General features: G+C 42.3%; 1 protein-coding gene across 1 annotated transcript in view; it reads left to right on the top strand.

The window, feature by feature from the left end:
* MDN1 (midasin AAA ATPase 1) overlaps positions 1 to 14460 on the top strand; it is a 140187-nt gene that overhangs the window by 110235 nt on the left and 15492 nt on the right. The window contains exons 78-88 of the mRNA XM_027551397.1: positions 91 to 206; positions 1109 to 1564; positions 1800 to 2026; positions 2971 to 3126; positions 3287 to 3456; positions 4150 to 4311; positions 7344 to 7481; positions 9982 to 10123; positions 11431 to 11603; positions 12137 to 12289; positions 13020 to 13167. Of these exons, the coding sequence (XP_027407198.1) occupies positions 91 to 206; positions 1109 to 1564; positions 1800 to 2026; positions 2971 to 3126; positions 3287 to 3456; positions 4150 to 4311; positions 7344 to 7481; positions 9982 to 10123; positions 11431 to 11603; positions 12137 to 12289; positions 13020 to 13167 (2041 nt within the window). The remainder of the gene's footprint in view (positions 1 to 90; positions 207 to 1108; positions 1565 to 1799; positions 2027 to 2970; positions 3127 to 3286; positions 3457 to 4149; positions 4312 to 7343; positions 7482 to 9981; positions 10124 to 11430; positions 11604 to 12136; positions 12290 to 13019; positions 13168 to 14460) is intronic.

A 14460-nucleotide genomic window follows, 5' to 3' on the forward strand; every position in this document is an offset into this window, starting at 1 on the left:
CTTGCCCCCTACAGGGCTCCTCCAGGAGTGCAGGAACAGTGGCGTCTGCACCATGCTGCCCCTCAGCACACTCTCCTCTCTCCCTGCCAGGAGGTGGGCGCGGGCCACGTGGAGCGGTGTAAAGGGTTCTCGGCGCATCTGATGAAGGTGCTCATCCGACAGCGGCGCTCCCTGACTGTGCTGACTGAGCAGTGGATCCTCCTCAGGTATTGCTGACTGGCCGCGTTTCTCGGAATGAATCAGGGAGAATTGTGTGCGGCTCACAGTTGCTGCATGAGCTGCTCCCAGTTATAATGTGAGGTCTGAGGCCCAAAGAGGCAGATGGGGTTGCCTTGGCTCGGCCCCTTACTTTTGATGGTAACACTTCTGCCCCCTGGTGTTGGCAGCACCTCCGGGGGATGAGTTGAAGGCGGAGTCAGACGGGAAAAATGGTCACAGCTAAACCACACCTCGTCTGGAGTGAGGGAGTTCGTGGTTGGCAGTCCATGTGGGCTGAGGGACAGAGTTGCATTCACGGCATTGGGGCATCCCAGTCTTGGCACAGATCAGATGTAAATCGACTTGAGTTTGTTAGGCTTTTTGGATCACAGAGTTGCAGTTTGCTGAACTATACACAGATGCTCCCCAATGGAAATAAATATTTAAAAAGATGACGGCTAGGAAGCCTGTCATCACCTGCTGAGTGGATCCTTGGCTGAGAGATCATATTCTAGACTGTAGTCACTTCAGCTATTTTGTCCCTGCTCACAAGAGTTTATATAGCAAAGTATACAACATTTACTAGATTTTTTATTTTAGAAAATAGTGGCTGAAGTCACTGTGTTGCTGTGACTGTGTTAGGTATGAGAGGCCTGTCAGTGGCAGACGATAAGCAGTGAGTTCCCATTCTGCTACTCTGAAGGGTGTGTTTAAACACAAAAGGCTGTGTTTAAGTACTTTGGAAGGCATATGATCAGACCTTTTACTCCTCTGGGGGAGCATCTCTTCTTGATTATGTGGAAGAGCCCATACTTCATCCAGAAATCAGTGAATTTACTGTTAACAGATGGCTCGGTGACACAGTTGAAGGTGCCATGTGTTTTTCCCCTGGGTTTGTTTCTCTGCGCAGGAACCTCCTCAGTTGTGTGCAAGAGATGGACGGCAGGCTGACAGGGCCGCCCGTCTACCCCGTGGCCTTCCCTCCTCAGGATGGGGTGCAGCAGTGGACAGAGAGGCTACAGCACCTGGCTATGCAGACCCAAGTCCTGCTAGAGCAGCTCTCCTGGCTCCTCCAGTGCTGCCCGGCTGTTGGGCCTGCTCCTGGACACGCCCCCTACCTGGAAGACCCGGAGCGCCTCCAGGGGCTGCTTTCCCCAGCAGCGCGGGACCTAATCCCATCAGACCTGACCTTCCCGTCCCCAGCTCCAGAAACGCAGCTGCCCTCTGGTTGCCTGATGCGGAAACAGGACCCACGTTGGCAACAGTCAACTGTGAGATTAACAGAGATGCTGAAAACCGTTAAAACTGTGAAAGCTGATGTCGACAGAATTAGGCAGCAGTCTTGCGAGGCTCTCTTTCATTCTTGGTGAGTGTGCTCTCTGCTCTGCCTCTGTGTGGGCGCATGGTCACGGTTTAGTGAGGGAAGGAAAGGGTTGTGCTTCAGTCCTCAGTTTTCCAATGACCTGCATAGTGCTTTGTGGTGTATGTCCAGCTGTAAGTCTCTAGATACCCTGAGTTTTAGTGGTTGGAGGGAGGGAACGGTGGGTGTGGATGGGTGACAGCGCCTTGCTTTCAACATTGTGGCATTTTTGTTGTTGCAGGAAAGATTTTGAAGTTTGCTCTTCTGGGCTGAGTTGCCTATCCAAGGTGTCAGCTCATTTGCAAGGCCTAGAGTCCTTGTTCATTCTTCCAGGGGTTGAGGGTGAGCAAACAGACCCACAAATGGCTTTAGTTGAGAGCATGGAATATGTAAGAAGAGAGATCAATAAAGCCACAGATGACTTCACTACCTGGAAGACACATCTGCTCACCCCAGGCAACCAAGAAGGTGAGGACTGCTTTTCAGTAAGGGAGTAAAAGCCCAGTGTAGGAACGCTGTCTTATAGATTTAAGTCCACATTGTCCTAAAGAAACATTGTTTTGTTCTAGATGTATCTGTTCAGGGTTCTAAGGCTAGAAAGTGTGGTTGGAGCCCATAGCTCTTTTATATATATATATATATAAAAATATATATAATTTATCTTTGGTTGTGTTGGGTCTTCCATCTGCGCAGGCTTTTCTCTAGTTGCAGTGAGTGGGCGCTGCTCTTCATTGCCACGTGTGGGCTTCTCACTGTGGTGACTTCTCTTGATGGGAGCACATGCTGTAGGGCAGGTGGACTTCAGTAGTTGTGGCACGTGGGCTCAGTAGCTGGGGCTAGGCTCTAGAGCACAGGCTCAGTAGTTGTGGAGCACGGACTTAGTTGCTCCATAGCATGTGGGATCTTCCTGGACCAGGGATTGAACCCATGTCTCCTGCATTGGCAGGCAGACTCTTCACCACTGAGCCACCCGGGAAGCCCGAGCACATAGCTCTTAACTTTTGTTTGAGCACCTTGCCTCTGGGTTGCCATCACATTACTTACTTTATAGCACATGAGTAGGGAGAGGCTCACTGGCTATTCCAGAAAGTTCTCTCTTCGGCTGGAAAGCTGACAGTTCCTATTTGGATTAAGTTGGTATTTATACACTCCATCTTAACTGTTTTCATATTTTTGGCATTCTTTCAGCAAAATTGTTTTAATACAAGGAAATGACCTTGTAGGTTTATCTATGCCAGGGATGTGTCTCATTCTTTATACCCAGCACAGCTTGACAGTGACTCAGCCTTAGCAGGTGCTTAGCTGGTGGCTGTTTGTTAAAATAACAAATGAGGATTGTTAGTAATTTCCAGAGGCACTGAAACCAATGATTGAGTTTTAAAAATTTGTTCTGCACCATGTTATTCTACTAGGAAACCAAATGCTGGATGAAGGGTTTGTAGAGGATTTTTCAGAGCAAACGGAAACCGCCATCCGGGCCATCCTTTGTGCCATTCAGAATTTAGCAGAAAGAAACAGTAAAAAAACAGAGGAGAGCACTGACCAGGCAAGACCCCAAGAAGAAGATGGTATGTCTAGAACCAGGAAAATACTAGTTTCTTACTTGATTTTTTCATTTGATGATCTGTTTTAAATATCAGGATAAATGTTGGAATAATTATTGGATGAATGGAGAGGAGGAGAGTTTATTCTGTTATTCACCATGTTGTTCTTTTCTGTGAATGAAAGAGACTGCAGGCTTCGAGAGCCTGCAGTTAGGACACCTCACAAAACTCCTGGAGGAGGACTTCTGGGCCGACGTGAGCACATTGCATGTGCAGAGAATCATTTCTGCTGTCTCTGAGCTGGTGGAGAGGCTGAAATCATCCGGCGAGGATGGTACAGCAGCCAAGCACACGGTAACCAGCGGATCCTTACGAGCTTCTCACTGTCCACATGGGCTGAGCAGAAGCAGACGGGGTTTCACCTCACTCCACATAGTGTTCCCAAAGCAGGCCTCCTTGGCAGAATCACTAAGAATTTGATCTCTTTGTGCGTGTAGACCTCACTGACAGACTTTGGAAAACTTAGCACTTGCTTGCTAAGGATTACAATTGTCAGTGCAAAAATGATGGCAGTCTAGAGTACCTAGGATTGACGTACCTAGAATTCTTTCATATCCTAGTCACATACTCCTGGGTGTTTGATGTTAATGGTGGATGTTACCACCATAACTAAGGATTACTGGCCGTATCATGCAAACCCCCTTTCCCTTCAGTAAGCCAGGAGAGGATGACATTGTCATCTCCCTAAGTCCAGAGAAACAACTTACTTTATAGAACCTGCGTGTTATTCTGTTGCATTGCTTCCAGTGCGAACTTTGAATCCCAGCAGAATTTGTTTATAAACATACTTTTTGCTAAACAACCTTATTAACTAAATGTTAACAAGTGACTTAAGTCACTAAGAATTTGAAGTGTAGTGTTGTGAGAGTTTGTGTGAATGAGGAGGAAATCCCAGTGAGCACGCGTGGTGTACCTGTGTGTAATTAAAATGCCTGGTTACCCAGAGTAACCTGGTGTGAGCAGGCCTTTCGATCTGTTTTGCCCCAGTTCTTCACCCAGTCCTGCTGCTTGTTGGTGCGCCTGGTGCCCGTGCTGTCCAGGTACTCTGACCTCGTCCTCTTCTTCCTGACCATGTCTTTGGCGACTCACCGTAGCACTGCAAAGCTGCTCTCTGTGCTTGCCCAGATCTTTACAGAGCTTGCCCAGAAGGTAAGGACTGTTTACATGGAGCAGCAGGTACCCAAATATTCCATACCCATCAGTGTTTGGTTTGATGGGCTTTTATTCTGGACCTTCACAAATAGCAGGAGGTGATTTGCCCTCCCTGTGAATTTCTTATGGCTTTGTTTATTCCCCTTTTACTAAGCTTGTTTCTACTAAAGTCTTGGTTTAGTTTCTAGTAAAATCAGGTCCCTACTTTAGTTTCTAGTAAAATCAGGTCCCTCACAGGGGGAGTTCCCTAGACTACAGAGTCCGCCTAAAGGCTGTTGCTTTCTGTTCATACCCTTTTCTCTCTGTCTCCAATTTGAAGTCTTCTGATAACTCTGAGCTAGACCTGTAGGGTAAATGAATCCTTGATGCTATTAAGCCCTGGTGGCTCAGAGGGTAAAGAGTCTGCCTGCAGTGTGGGAGATCTGAGTTTGATCTCTGGGTCAGGAAGATCCCCTAGAGAAGAAAATGGCAACCCACTCCAGTATTCTTGCCTGGAAAATCCCATGGACAGAGGAGCCTGGCAGGCTACAGTCCATAGGGTTGCAAAGAGTCAACAACTGAGCAACTTCACTTTAATGCTATTAAGTTGTAAGTCATTTATATTTATTCATGAAATGGTAATGGGGTTCTTAAGGTTAAGCGAGGTGGGCATCTTTAATAGGGAAGTCATTCCTTCATTCAGCCATGATCCCAGTGCTGTGAAAAGCATCGATACTGTAGAGACTGTAGACCCTACCCTTGGAATTCAGGAGCAGCAGACAGATCTAACAGACTCAGCATGGCATGGTAAGATCAGTCACAGGGGTATCTGGTTCCAAGATTCAGAGTGAGTGAGTCACTTAGCCTCAGTTTCCTTATGTGTAAAATGAGACTTGCATTTTTGTGAGAACCACCTTCAACTAAGTATATAGTTGTTGTTTTTTTTCTTTTAATATCCCTAATATTTTTAAGATCTTTCCTGAATCTAAATATGGTACAGGTGAGATGCACTTAAAGAAGATAGGAATTTACAAACTGAAGGTGAGGTTTAGGCTTCTTGTAAACAGTCACAAGTTCTTAGTTTTGAGTATCTAAAATAATACAAAGGGATTAAAAAAAAAATGGGGAGGCAAGCCCTTGTGTCTAGAGGATAAGTGTGTACCTTTATTGAGATCTGCCCCCTCTCTCTGATGGGCACTGAGCCAGTCTCACATCCCATCACTTCTGGAGGGAACACTGCATACAGAAGACGGGCAGGACAGTATGCTGAGGGTGCCCCGAGACTTGGGTTGGCTATGATTGTCCACTTGACCATTGCTGTTGTCTGACAGGTTCTAGAATGACTGGCCTGTCAGACCTGTGTGTGTTTACGGACGGGGTTGTGAGGGTAGAAGTGGTTCTGATAAAAGCAGAGTGCTGCGAGCTTAGCGTCTGTCTCAGCTGCAGCAGTAATGTGCCCTGCGGAAGGACATCTGAATCTCCCGCCTTTTATGACTTACTCTGCATGCGTCTAAACATATTTCTTTAAAATAGTGTGAGAAAGTGTTAGGTGCTCAGTTTTGTCTGATGCTGTGTGATCCCATGGACTAGCCCACCAGGCTCCTCTCTCCATAGGATTCTCCAGGCAAGAATACTGGAGTACGTAGCCATTTACCTCACTATTTTAACAAAAATGTATTTTTCAGTCACCTTTCTAAGAATACATGTCCTGAAAGTGAGTTTGCCTTTCCCTTAATTTTTTAAGTCTCTGTGTATTCCTGTTCTCTCTGAGGAGTGCTGAGAGAACTTGAAAATAGATTAGATACAGTGCTAAGATAATAGATCTAGGTTGTGAGTAAAGCACTTAATCCATAGAAAGCTGTTTCTGTGTAACTCAGTCACAGTCAGTGTTTGTTGGTCTTGGATCTTGGTCTTGTCAGCTTATTCATAGTACATTCTCATCCTCAGATTGACAAATATCTTGATAGCTTATGCTTTTCTCTGGTAGAATTTCTGATTGAGAGCCATTATTTTCTTCTATTTCTTTTTCTAGTCAATTTCATCCCACACACTAGTATTTGATACTTATTTTTAGGCTACCTTCTGACATGAAATAGAGTTTTGTTAACTCTTCACAAGTGTCGCTATATCTCTAGACCCCATGCCATAGGGTTGCCAAGTGCCTTGGCAGCAGACAGCCCAGGCTGAGAGTGTCAGGTTACCTCAAGGGCGGGGGTGCTTTTTTAAAATTTTTTTGGCATTATAATTACTTCCCAGCGGTAAAGAACTAGCGGTTCTTAAAAATGCTAGTGGTAAAGAACCTGCCTGCCAGTGCAGGTAGATGTAAGAGACTCAGGTTCGATCCCTGGGTTGGGAAAATCCCCTGGAGGAGGGCATAGCAACCTACTCCAGTATTCGTGCCTGGAGAATCCCATGGACAGAGGAGCCTGGTGGGCTGTGGTCCTTAGGATTGCAAAGAGTCAGACTGCAAAGAGTCTGACAGGACTGAAGCAACTTAGCCACACACACACGCACGCACTGTGACTTGATTTGAGGAACATCACAGAAAATTTTCCTTAATGAAAGAAAATGAAATCTCTCACTTACAGCATCTGCTTTCAAGTTGCTGTACCTCAAGGGTACATGTCTTCTCTCTTTCCTCTCTGGCTTACTAATTTGGGAAGTAGATAAAGAAGGACAAAACCCTTTTGGGATTTAGACACCGAGAGGGTTTACTCTCCCTCCCCACCCCTGGTGATTTGCTCCTTAAACACCATCCTAGTATATACCTCATTCAAATTTTTCTATTAGCAGAATGACAGATTACTACATACCAGAGGCTTTCACAGTCAAAACCTCGTATATTAAATCTGACGTCAAGCTTTGAAACGGCATAATAACTTAGCACCAAAGAAGAAAAGAATGTCAAAAAGTCTCCTGTCCTTCCACCAGATATAAAATACTGAGCTAGATAAGAATTTATCATTTATGTAGGGTATTTTTTCCTGTAGCTGAACTGGGAATCACTTCTTTATTGCATTTGTATGTAACGTTCACTCTTTATTTTCAAGGGATTTTGCCTGCCCAAAGAGTTTATGGAAGATTCAGCGGGAGAAGGGGCGACTGAATTCCATGACTACGAGGGAGGAGGGATTGGAGAAGGCGAGGGCATGAAGGATGTGAGTGATCAGATAGAAAATGAAGAACAGGTATGTTTTCATGGCCATGAAATATGTAAATTGGATGCAGAAGCATACACTCCTTTTCCAGTATTTAAATTACACATATAAATGTTTTTGCTATTAGGTTAATGGTTTTCAGACTGATTTAGGTACCTTAAGAATACTGGAGTTTAGGGAGTGGCTATAAATTAAAAGCTTGAAGACAACAGAAAGGATTTTTTTTTTTTTTTTTTTTAGTTCTACCAGTTTATTGCTACCAACCCATGACCCTCCACCCTCATGCACACATGCTCAGTCATGTAACCCCATGGACTGCAGCCTGCCAGGCTCCTCTGTCCATGGACTTTTCCAGGCAAGAATACTGGAGTGGGTTGCCATTTCCTTCTCCAGGGAATAGAAAGGATATTTTGTAGCTCAGTCATTGGTTGTACCTACAATTTGGGAAGGAAATAGTTTAAAAATTTTTTATTTTAAATGGGAACATTTTTGCTGATTTTCTAGAGAACACTTTTGGTAGTAGTTCATTTAAGGACCAAGAGTTTGGCTATTTTAAGTAATGACTACATTAAACAATAGTGCCAGTGTTTGTTATTAATAGGTTTTATTGTTGTATGTCTTTGACATGTTCCGATTTTAAATATCTATATCCTTTTTTAGTTGGAATCAAGAATGCTTTTGAAATATTTAGATGCTTTGGACTAAGATTCGTGTATTACTTTTTAAAATTCAATCTGATTTGGATTTTTTTTTAATATTCTTTTTGTCATTTAGTCATTAGATTAATCAACTGTGACTTGAAGAAAGAACAAGTAGTGGAATTTCATTTTATCATCTCTATTCTAAATGTAAATTAGTCCACAAATTTCTATTTAAGGTATGGTCATACCTATTAAAAATAGAGGAACAAACCGATCCAGACTTCCTCTCTTCCTTTGAAGGGAAAATTGGAAAGATATAAAGAAACCAAAAGAATAATGCTCGCATTTATGTGGTTGAGCTCTAATGTACAGTGTGTGTGTCTGTGTCTGTGTGTGTGTATTGGCCTTTCTGTATTTCTCAAATTTAACTTAATTAGCATTAGCACCCAGTACTTTGTTAATGAGGAAAAAAATAAAGTAAAAGAAACCTAATAGAAAAGTACAAATCCACTGCAAAAAAACATTATTAAGTGGGATAAAAAAACTTTCAGAAGAATTTGGCAGTGTCTAATAAATTTTAAACTCTTTGTGTTCTTTGATCTAGGAATTCCATGTTTTCTCACAGAAATCTCATAAGACCCCAAGATAAATATGTGTACAAGGGAGTGTATTTATATTAAAATGTTTATTACAGCATTATTTACACTGGTGAAAATTGTGAAAGAATCCATATATTCATCAGGAAGGAATTATTTTTAAATGATACTATTTATGCAGAGCAATACTATAAATAAACATAATGAGATAAGTTTTTAAGTATCAACATGGAAATATATCTAGGACATATTTTTTTAACTTTGAAAAAACAGATTGCACAACAGTTTGTAAAGAATGATCCCTTTCTTGTTTAAAAAAATGCTGGAGGCAGGTATTGATACATACTGTATATATTATATTTCTAAGTGTCTGTTGATGTACTTATAGATAAAATGATGTGCTGGAACATCACTAGTGGTAATTTCTTTGGTAATTTTGGAGGATGGGGGTGCCAGGGAAACATACTCTTTCTGTTTGGCTTAGAAATTTTTATATGAGATTGTATTACTTTTGTATCTTAAAAAGGACTTTTAAAATTCAACCATAATGGAAGAGATAGCAATCTGAATCTTTTCCCCAAGATATAATATAGATTGTGTAGGAATATGTAGTCTAAGGAAAAGTGAAGAAAATTGCATTTACTGGGGGAGGGATAAATTAAGAGTTTGGGATTAACAGATACACACTACTATATATAAAACAGAGAAGCAGCAAGGACCTACTGTATAACACAGGTAACTGTATTTAATACCTTGTAATAACTTATAATAGAAAATGATCTGAGGAAGTGTGAATGTATCTGAATCACTTTGCAATACATCTGAACCTAACATAACATTGTAAATCAACTGTACTTCAAATAAAAAGATAAAAAAGAAAGTAGTAGAGGGGGAAATCTACATCACAGTTGGGTAATGCCTATGAGAGATCAAAGTGACAAGATAGATACTAAATTTATATGCAGTATAGTAAGTGAAATTTTTTTTTATCCTACATACAGAATACATAAACTTTTTAAATATGTCTGGATTTTTAAAAAAGTTCACATGAAAGAAACCTCAATAAAAATCTATATTCTCTAACAACGAATGCAAAATAACTAGAAATTAGTTAACAGAAATATTAAAGCAAGTCACAAATCATGTGCATTTTCTCTGTTGGTTCTTTTTTCTCTCCCCAGAGAAAATTTTATACCATTGACCTTGGCACTTATATATTTATATTCTATTTAGAGCTGAATAAACATTAGTAACAGTATGTTCATTTATGTTATTTAATGCTTTTTTATTTAGGCAGAAGATACATTTCAGAAGGGTCAAGAAAAGGATAAAGAAGATCCTGACTCAAAATCAGACATTAAGGGCGAGGATAATGCCATTGAGATGTCAGAAGACTTTGATGGGAAAATGCATGATGGGGAACTGGAAGAACAAGGTTTGAGATTATCTGCCATTTCATTCTTGCTTTTGAAAAGTGGCTATTTTCTCCAGGAAACCACATGTTCCCAATAAGTAGCCTAGTATATACTCTTGGAGCAAGTTGGTTACTCTGCATGACTGAGGTGGAAGCATCAGCATATGCTGTACGTATGCGAGTGTGTCAGGAGTCTCTAGTTCCTTGTGGAGATTCTGCTCTGAGTACACTGAGACACTGCCTCTGATGTTCCGGCTGCTCCATGTGCCAGATGAGTGACCTGTGGTGTCCTCTAGGGAGAGCGAGGAGATGCACCCTCACCGAGCTTGGCTTGCAGCTCACGTTGAATTGTTCTAGAGAGGCTTTTTTTTTTTTTTAATATATATGTATTTTTTTCTAATTGCAAAATCAGTAGACATTTGTTGTAGATGATTTGGAATAAAAATGCAGAAACCAAATCAATACCATTGTACCTGTCACCCAGATCACTTAATTTTGGAGTATTTCCATTTATTGCATATATATTCACACACACACACAGAGACCATGAATGTTTCTACAGTCTGCTTTTTTCATTTAACTTATGAGTATTACATGTCATTGAAAATTACTTGATAATGATTTCTTTTTTTTTTAATAATAATTTCTTACAGCACATTATCATCTGTTATGTTATTACCATAATTCAACTGTTGCCCTAAATTTCTATCCAAAGCTTAATTTGAAATACAGTGTGTTATTTTAAGTGAATACCTTACAGAAATGATAGCTAACCTCAGAGTAGAAGAAGGTATGCATGCCTAAGTAAGTGTAAGAGTATAACCTTTGTCAAAGCAGACCTTGATCAAAGACAAAGGAAAGAAAAGTCTGGTTATTTGAGCAAGGATAGAAAATTGTGGTTAATTGATCGAGACACATGATTTGAGATGTTAGACAGAATCATTGGCAGAGAACAGGTTGGAGATGGGGAAGAACCTTGGAGGTATTGTAGACCACCCTTGATCATTTCCCAGGTAAGAAACCAAAACCCAGTGAGGTTGCTGGGACCCATAATGAACTCTCCCAGCACCAGAATGAGACATCCTGACAGCTGTTCTACCACCCTCCTTACAGTCCTTTACCATCACACATCCCAGACCTCCTTTCTTCTAGTCTGCAGACACAGTAGGAGTGCTTCAGGACACCTAAAAGCATCTGCCTGTAGGGCGTTCTGTAGAATTGCAGCACATCCCAAGTAGGATCCTGGCCGGGTCCCTGCCTCTCCCACACACACAGGAACAGATTAGTCTGGGGATCTGCCGAACTGAGCTGAGTGCCTTCCCTTTCAGAAGAGGATGATGAAAAATCAGATAGTGAGACTGGAGACCTAGATAAACAGATGGGCGATCTGAATGGTGAGGAAGCTGACAAACTAGATGAGCGGCTTTGGGGTGATGATGACGATGAAGAAGATGAGGAGGAAGACAGTAAGACTGAAGAAACAGGACCAGGAATGGACGAGGTAAGAAGAAGATTCCCCCATCACTTTGTCCCCACGATGAGAGGGGCAGTCATCCTACCCACTACCGCTTCCTGTCATTCATTGCTCTTTCTTTTATGTCTTGGTTTTTCTTCCGTCTCTATTTTTCTGTTTTTTTCCTGCTGTCTAGATTTTTTATTATATTCAGGGCTCAAAGAGTAGCCTGACCTGAGGCATCCCTTGTGTTACGGAGGAGGGAAATTGGAGCACTCGTTGTAGATGCTATATCTCATTCTGCCAGTGGTCACCACACTTGCCCAGCCCTGAGCTTAGGGGACCCCAGGGCTGGGTGTGATGCATCCCACAGCTCAGACACCCCTCCCTGCCCTGCTGTCACTGCTGCCACCTGGGCTGTCCTGCCTGTTCCCTCCAGGATGATAGGTGTGCCCCGTCAGCTGGATGGTTCCATGGGATTGGCCCAGCACATGTCTGGGAGCCGCGTTAGACAGTAAAGTGAAAGCAGTGTTTTAGATTGAGAGTGATGATGATGTGTTTTTTCTTCCTCTGATATTTAGGAAGATTCTGAGCTTGTAGCTAAAGATGACAACTTAGATGCTGGCAAGTCAAACAGAGAGAAAACCCGGCAAGATAAGAAGGAGGAAAAGGAAGAAGCAGAAGCTGATGATGATGGACGAGGCCAAGACAAAATTAATGAACAAATAGATGAGGTAATGAGGATTCAAAACCCACCTGCTCTTCTCACTCAAGGCCAAGGCCACTGCAATGCACAGCTCCCAGGGTGTCTCAGGACGTATTTTTTCCTACTTATCATTTGTTTTCCCACTGCCTCATAAAGGAATGTGTCATAGAGCCTCTTAACTGAACATAAAATATCTAACCACTGGTTACCGATGAGATGAGCTTTGTTCTGTTGGGACTCCTGGTATAGTTCAGAAACTAAAACCCACAGTCCTTTTGTATATTTCTTCCATAAACTTCCATGTCCTCTTTGAAATAGGTAACACAGCACCTCCTATCTATGGAGAATGTGCACAAAAAGTGAAACATGACATTCCAACAAGAAAACTGTAAAAATATTGGTAAAATTCTAATGTGTGCTGGTAATTTTAGACCAGCGACATTGTATTCTCTCAGCATAAGGACAGTTGACCCTTGGGGACACTGACCACCTGCAAGGCTGGAAATCTGTGTGTAACTTTATAGTTGGCCCTCTGCACCCATGGACTCTGCAGCCTCAGGTCCTTAACAGCCACAAGTCTCTGTGGTACCATAGCACATATTTATTGAAAAAAATCCACATAAGTGGTCTGAATAAGTGGACCTGTACCATTCAAACCTGTGTTGTTCAAGAGTCAGCTGAGTTTAGAGCTAGTTATGTGTGAATGTTGTTCTTTTTAAAAGTTTACTTTTATTTTTCCTGATCTCTGTTGCCCAAAGAGGGAATATGATGAGAACGAGGTGGATCCTTACCATGGCAACGAGGAAAAGCTGCCCGAACCTGAGGCCTTGGACCTTCCAGATGACTTGAACTTAGACAGTGAAGACAAGGATGGTGATGGGGACACTGACCATGAAGATGGAGAAGGTGTGTCTTTTAAAACATAAAGGCCCTGTTGAAAGTCACTGCAAATGAGCAATAACCGATTCCTTTTCAGGCCAGCGTCATGGCCAGCTCATTATCATGTCTGATCAGTGTAATTCCAGCTTGATAAGATCACTTGCTTTTTCTTTGTTGCGTTTCTCCTCCAAGTAGACCTGAAGCCTGTAGCCGGCAGGTCTTCGTCACTCCAGTCATCTCCCGTCCCGTATTTCTCTGCCTCTGTGTCCAGATGGTGCTGTCACACGCGGTTCTACCTCCTTCCTGGTTCACCGTGGGCCCCTCTCGTGGACTGGTATAAACACTGTGCAGTCCAGGTAGAGTCAGGCCTCTTGCAGAGCCCGGTTACTAGCTTTCTGGTGAAAGTTTTGTTTGTTTTTAATTAATTATTTTTGACTGTACCATGCAGCTTGCTGATCTTAGTTCCCTGGCTAGGAATTGAACCTGGGCAGCTGCAGTGAACTGGGCCCTCTCTCATGGACTGGTATAAACACTGTGCAGTCCAGGTAGAGTCAGGCCTGTTGCAGAGCCCGGTTACTAGCTTTCTGGTGAAAGTTTTGTTTGTTTTAATTAATTATTTTTGACTGTACCATGCAGCTTGCTGATCTTAGTTCCCTGGCCAGGAATTGAACCTGGGCAGCTGCAGTGAAAGCGCCAAGTCCTAACCACTGGACTGCCAGGGAATTGCCTCCTAGGAAAGTTATTGATTGTTGTGCTTATATTGTGTGTTTAGGCTGAAATATGAAATCATAATGGGAAGTGAAATTGAATAATCCCAAGAGAACTCACTTGGCACAACAGGAACCCAGTGCGTCTGTCCCCCACTGTTCCCTCTGAGTGTGACTCCCTTGGGGAGTGCTTCCTGGTGTCAGGAGGTGGTGTAGGTGATGCTGCTGTGACGGAGACCCTGTCATGATGGGTCACCAGACAGGAAGGTAGCAACAGCCTCACTCAGCTTCTTAGTGAGGCAGTTACATATTTAGAAAGCTATTTAAAACACCATATTAGAACAAAAAGAGCAAATTACAAAAGAATAAATGAGAGGTACTATTTATGTGAAAATTTGCTGAAAGAAATAGTACTATATATTGTTTATGGATGCATCAACACAGAAATAATTTACGGTAACTTCAGGTTATGAGCTCTGAGGAAGGAGGAAGAGCAGAGGCATCCAGAACCCTGACAGTTGTGTCCAGAACTATTTTATTCCTTAAATACAAGTGACAGATATGATACACTTGTTGGCAAAATATTAACATCTCTTAAATCCAGGAGGTGAGT

Source organism: Bos indicus x Bos taurus, chromosome 9 (assembly GCF_003369695.1).
Source record: "Bos indicus x Bos taurus breed Angus x Brahman F1 hybrid chromosome 9, Bos_hybrid_MaternalHap_v2.0, whole genome shotgun sequence".
NCBI classification, from domain to species: Eukaryota; Metazoa; Chordata; class Mammalia; order Artiodactyla; family Bovidae; genus Bos; species Bos indicus x Bos taurus.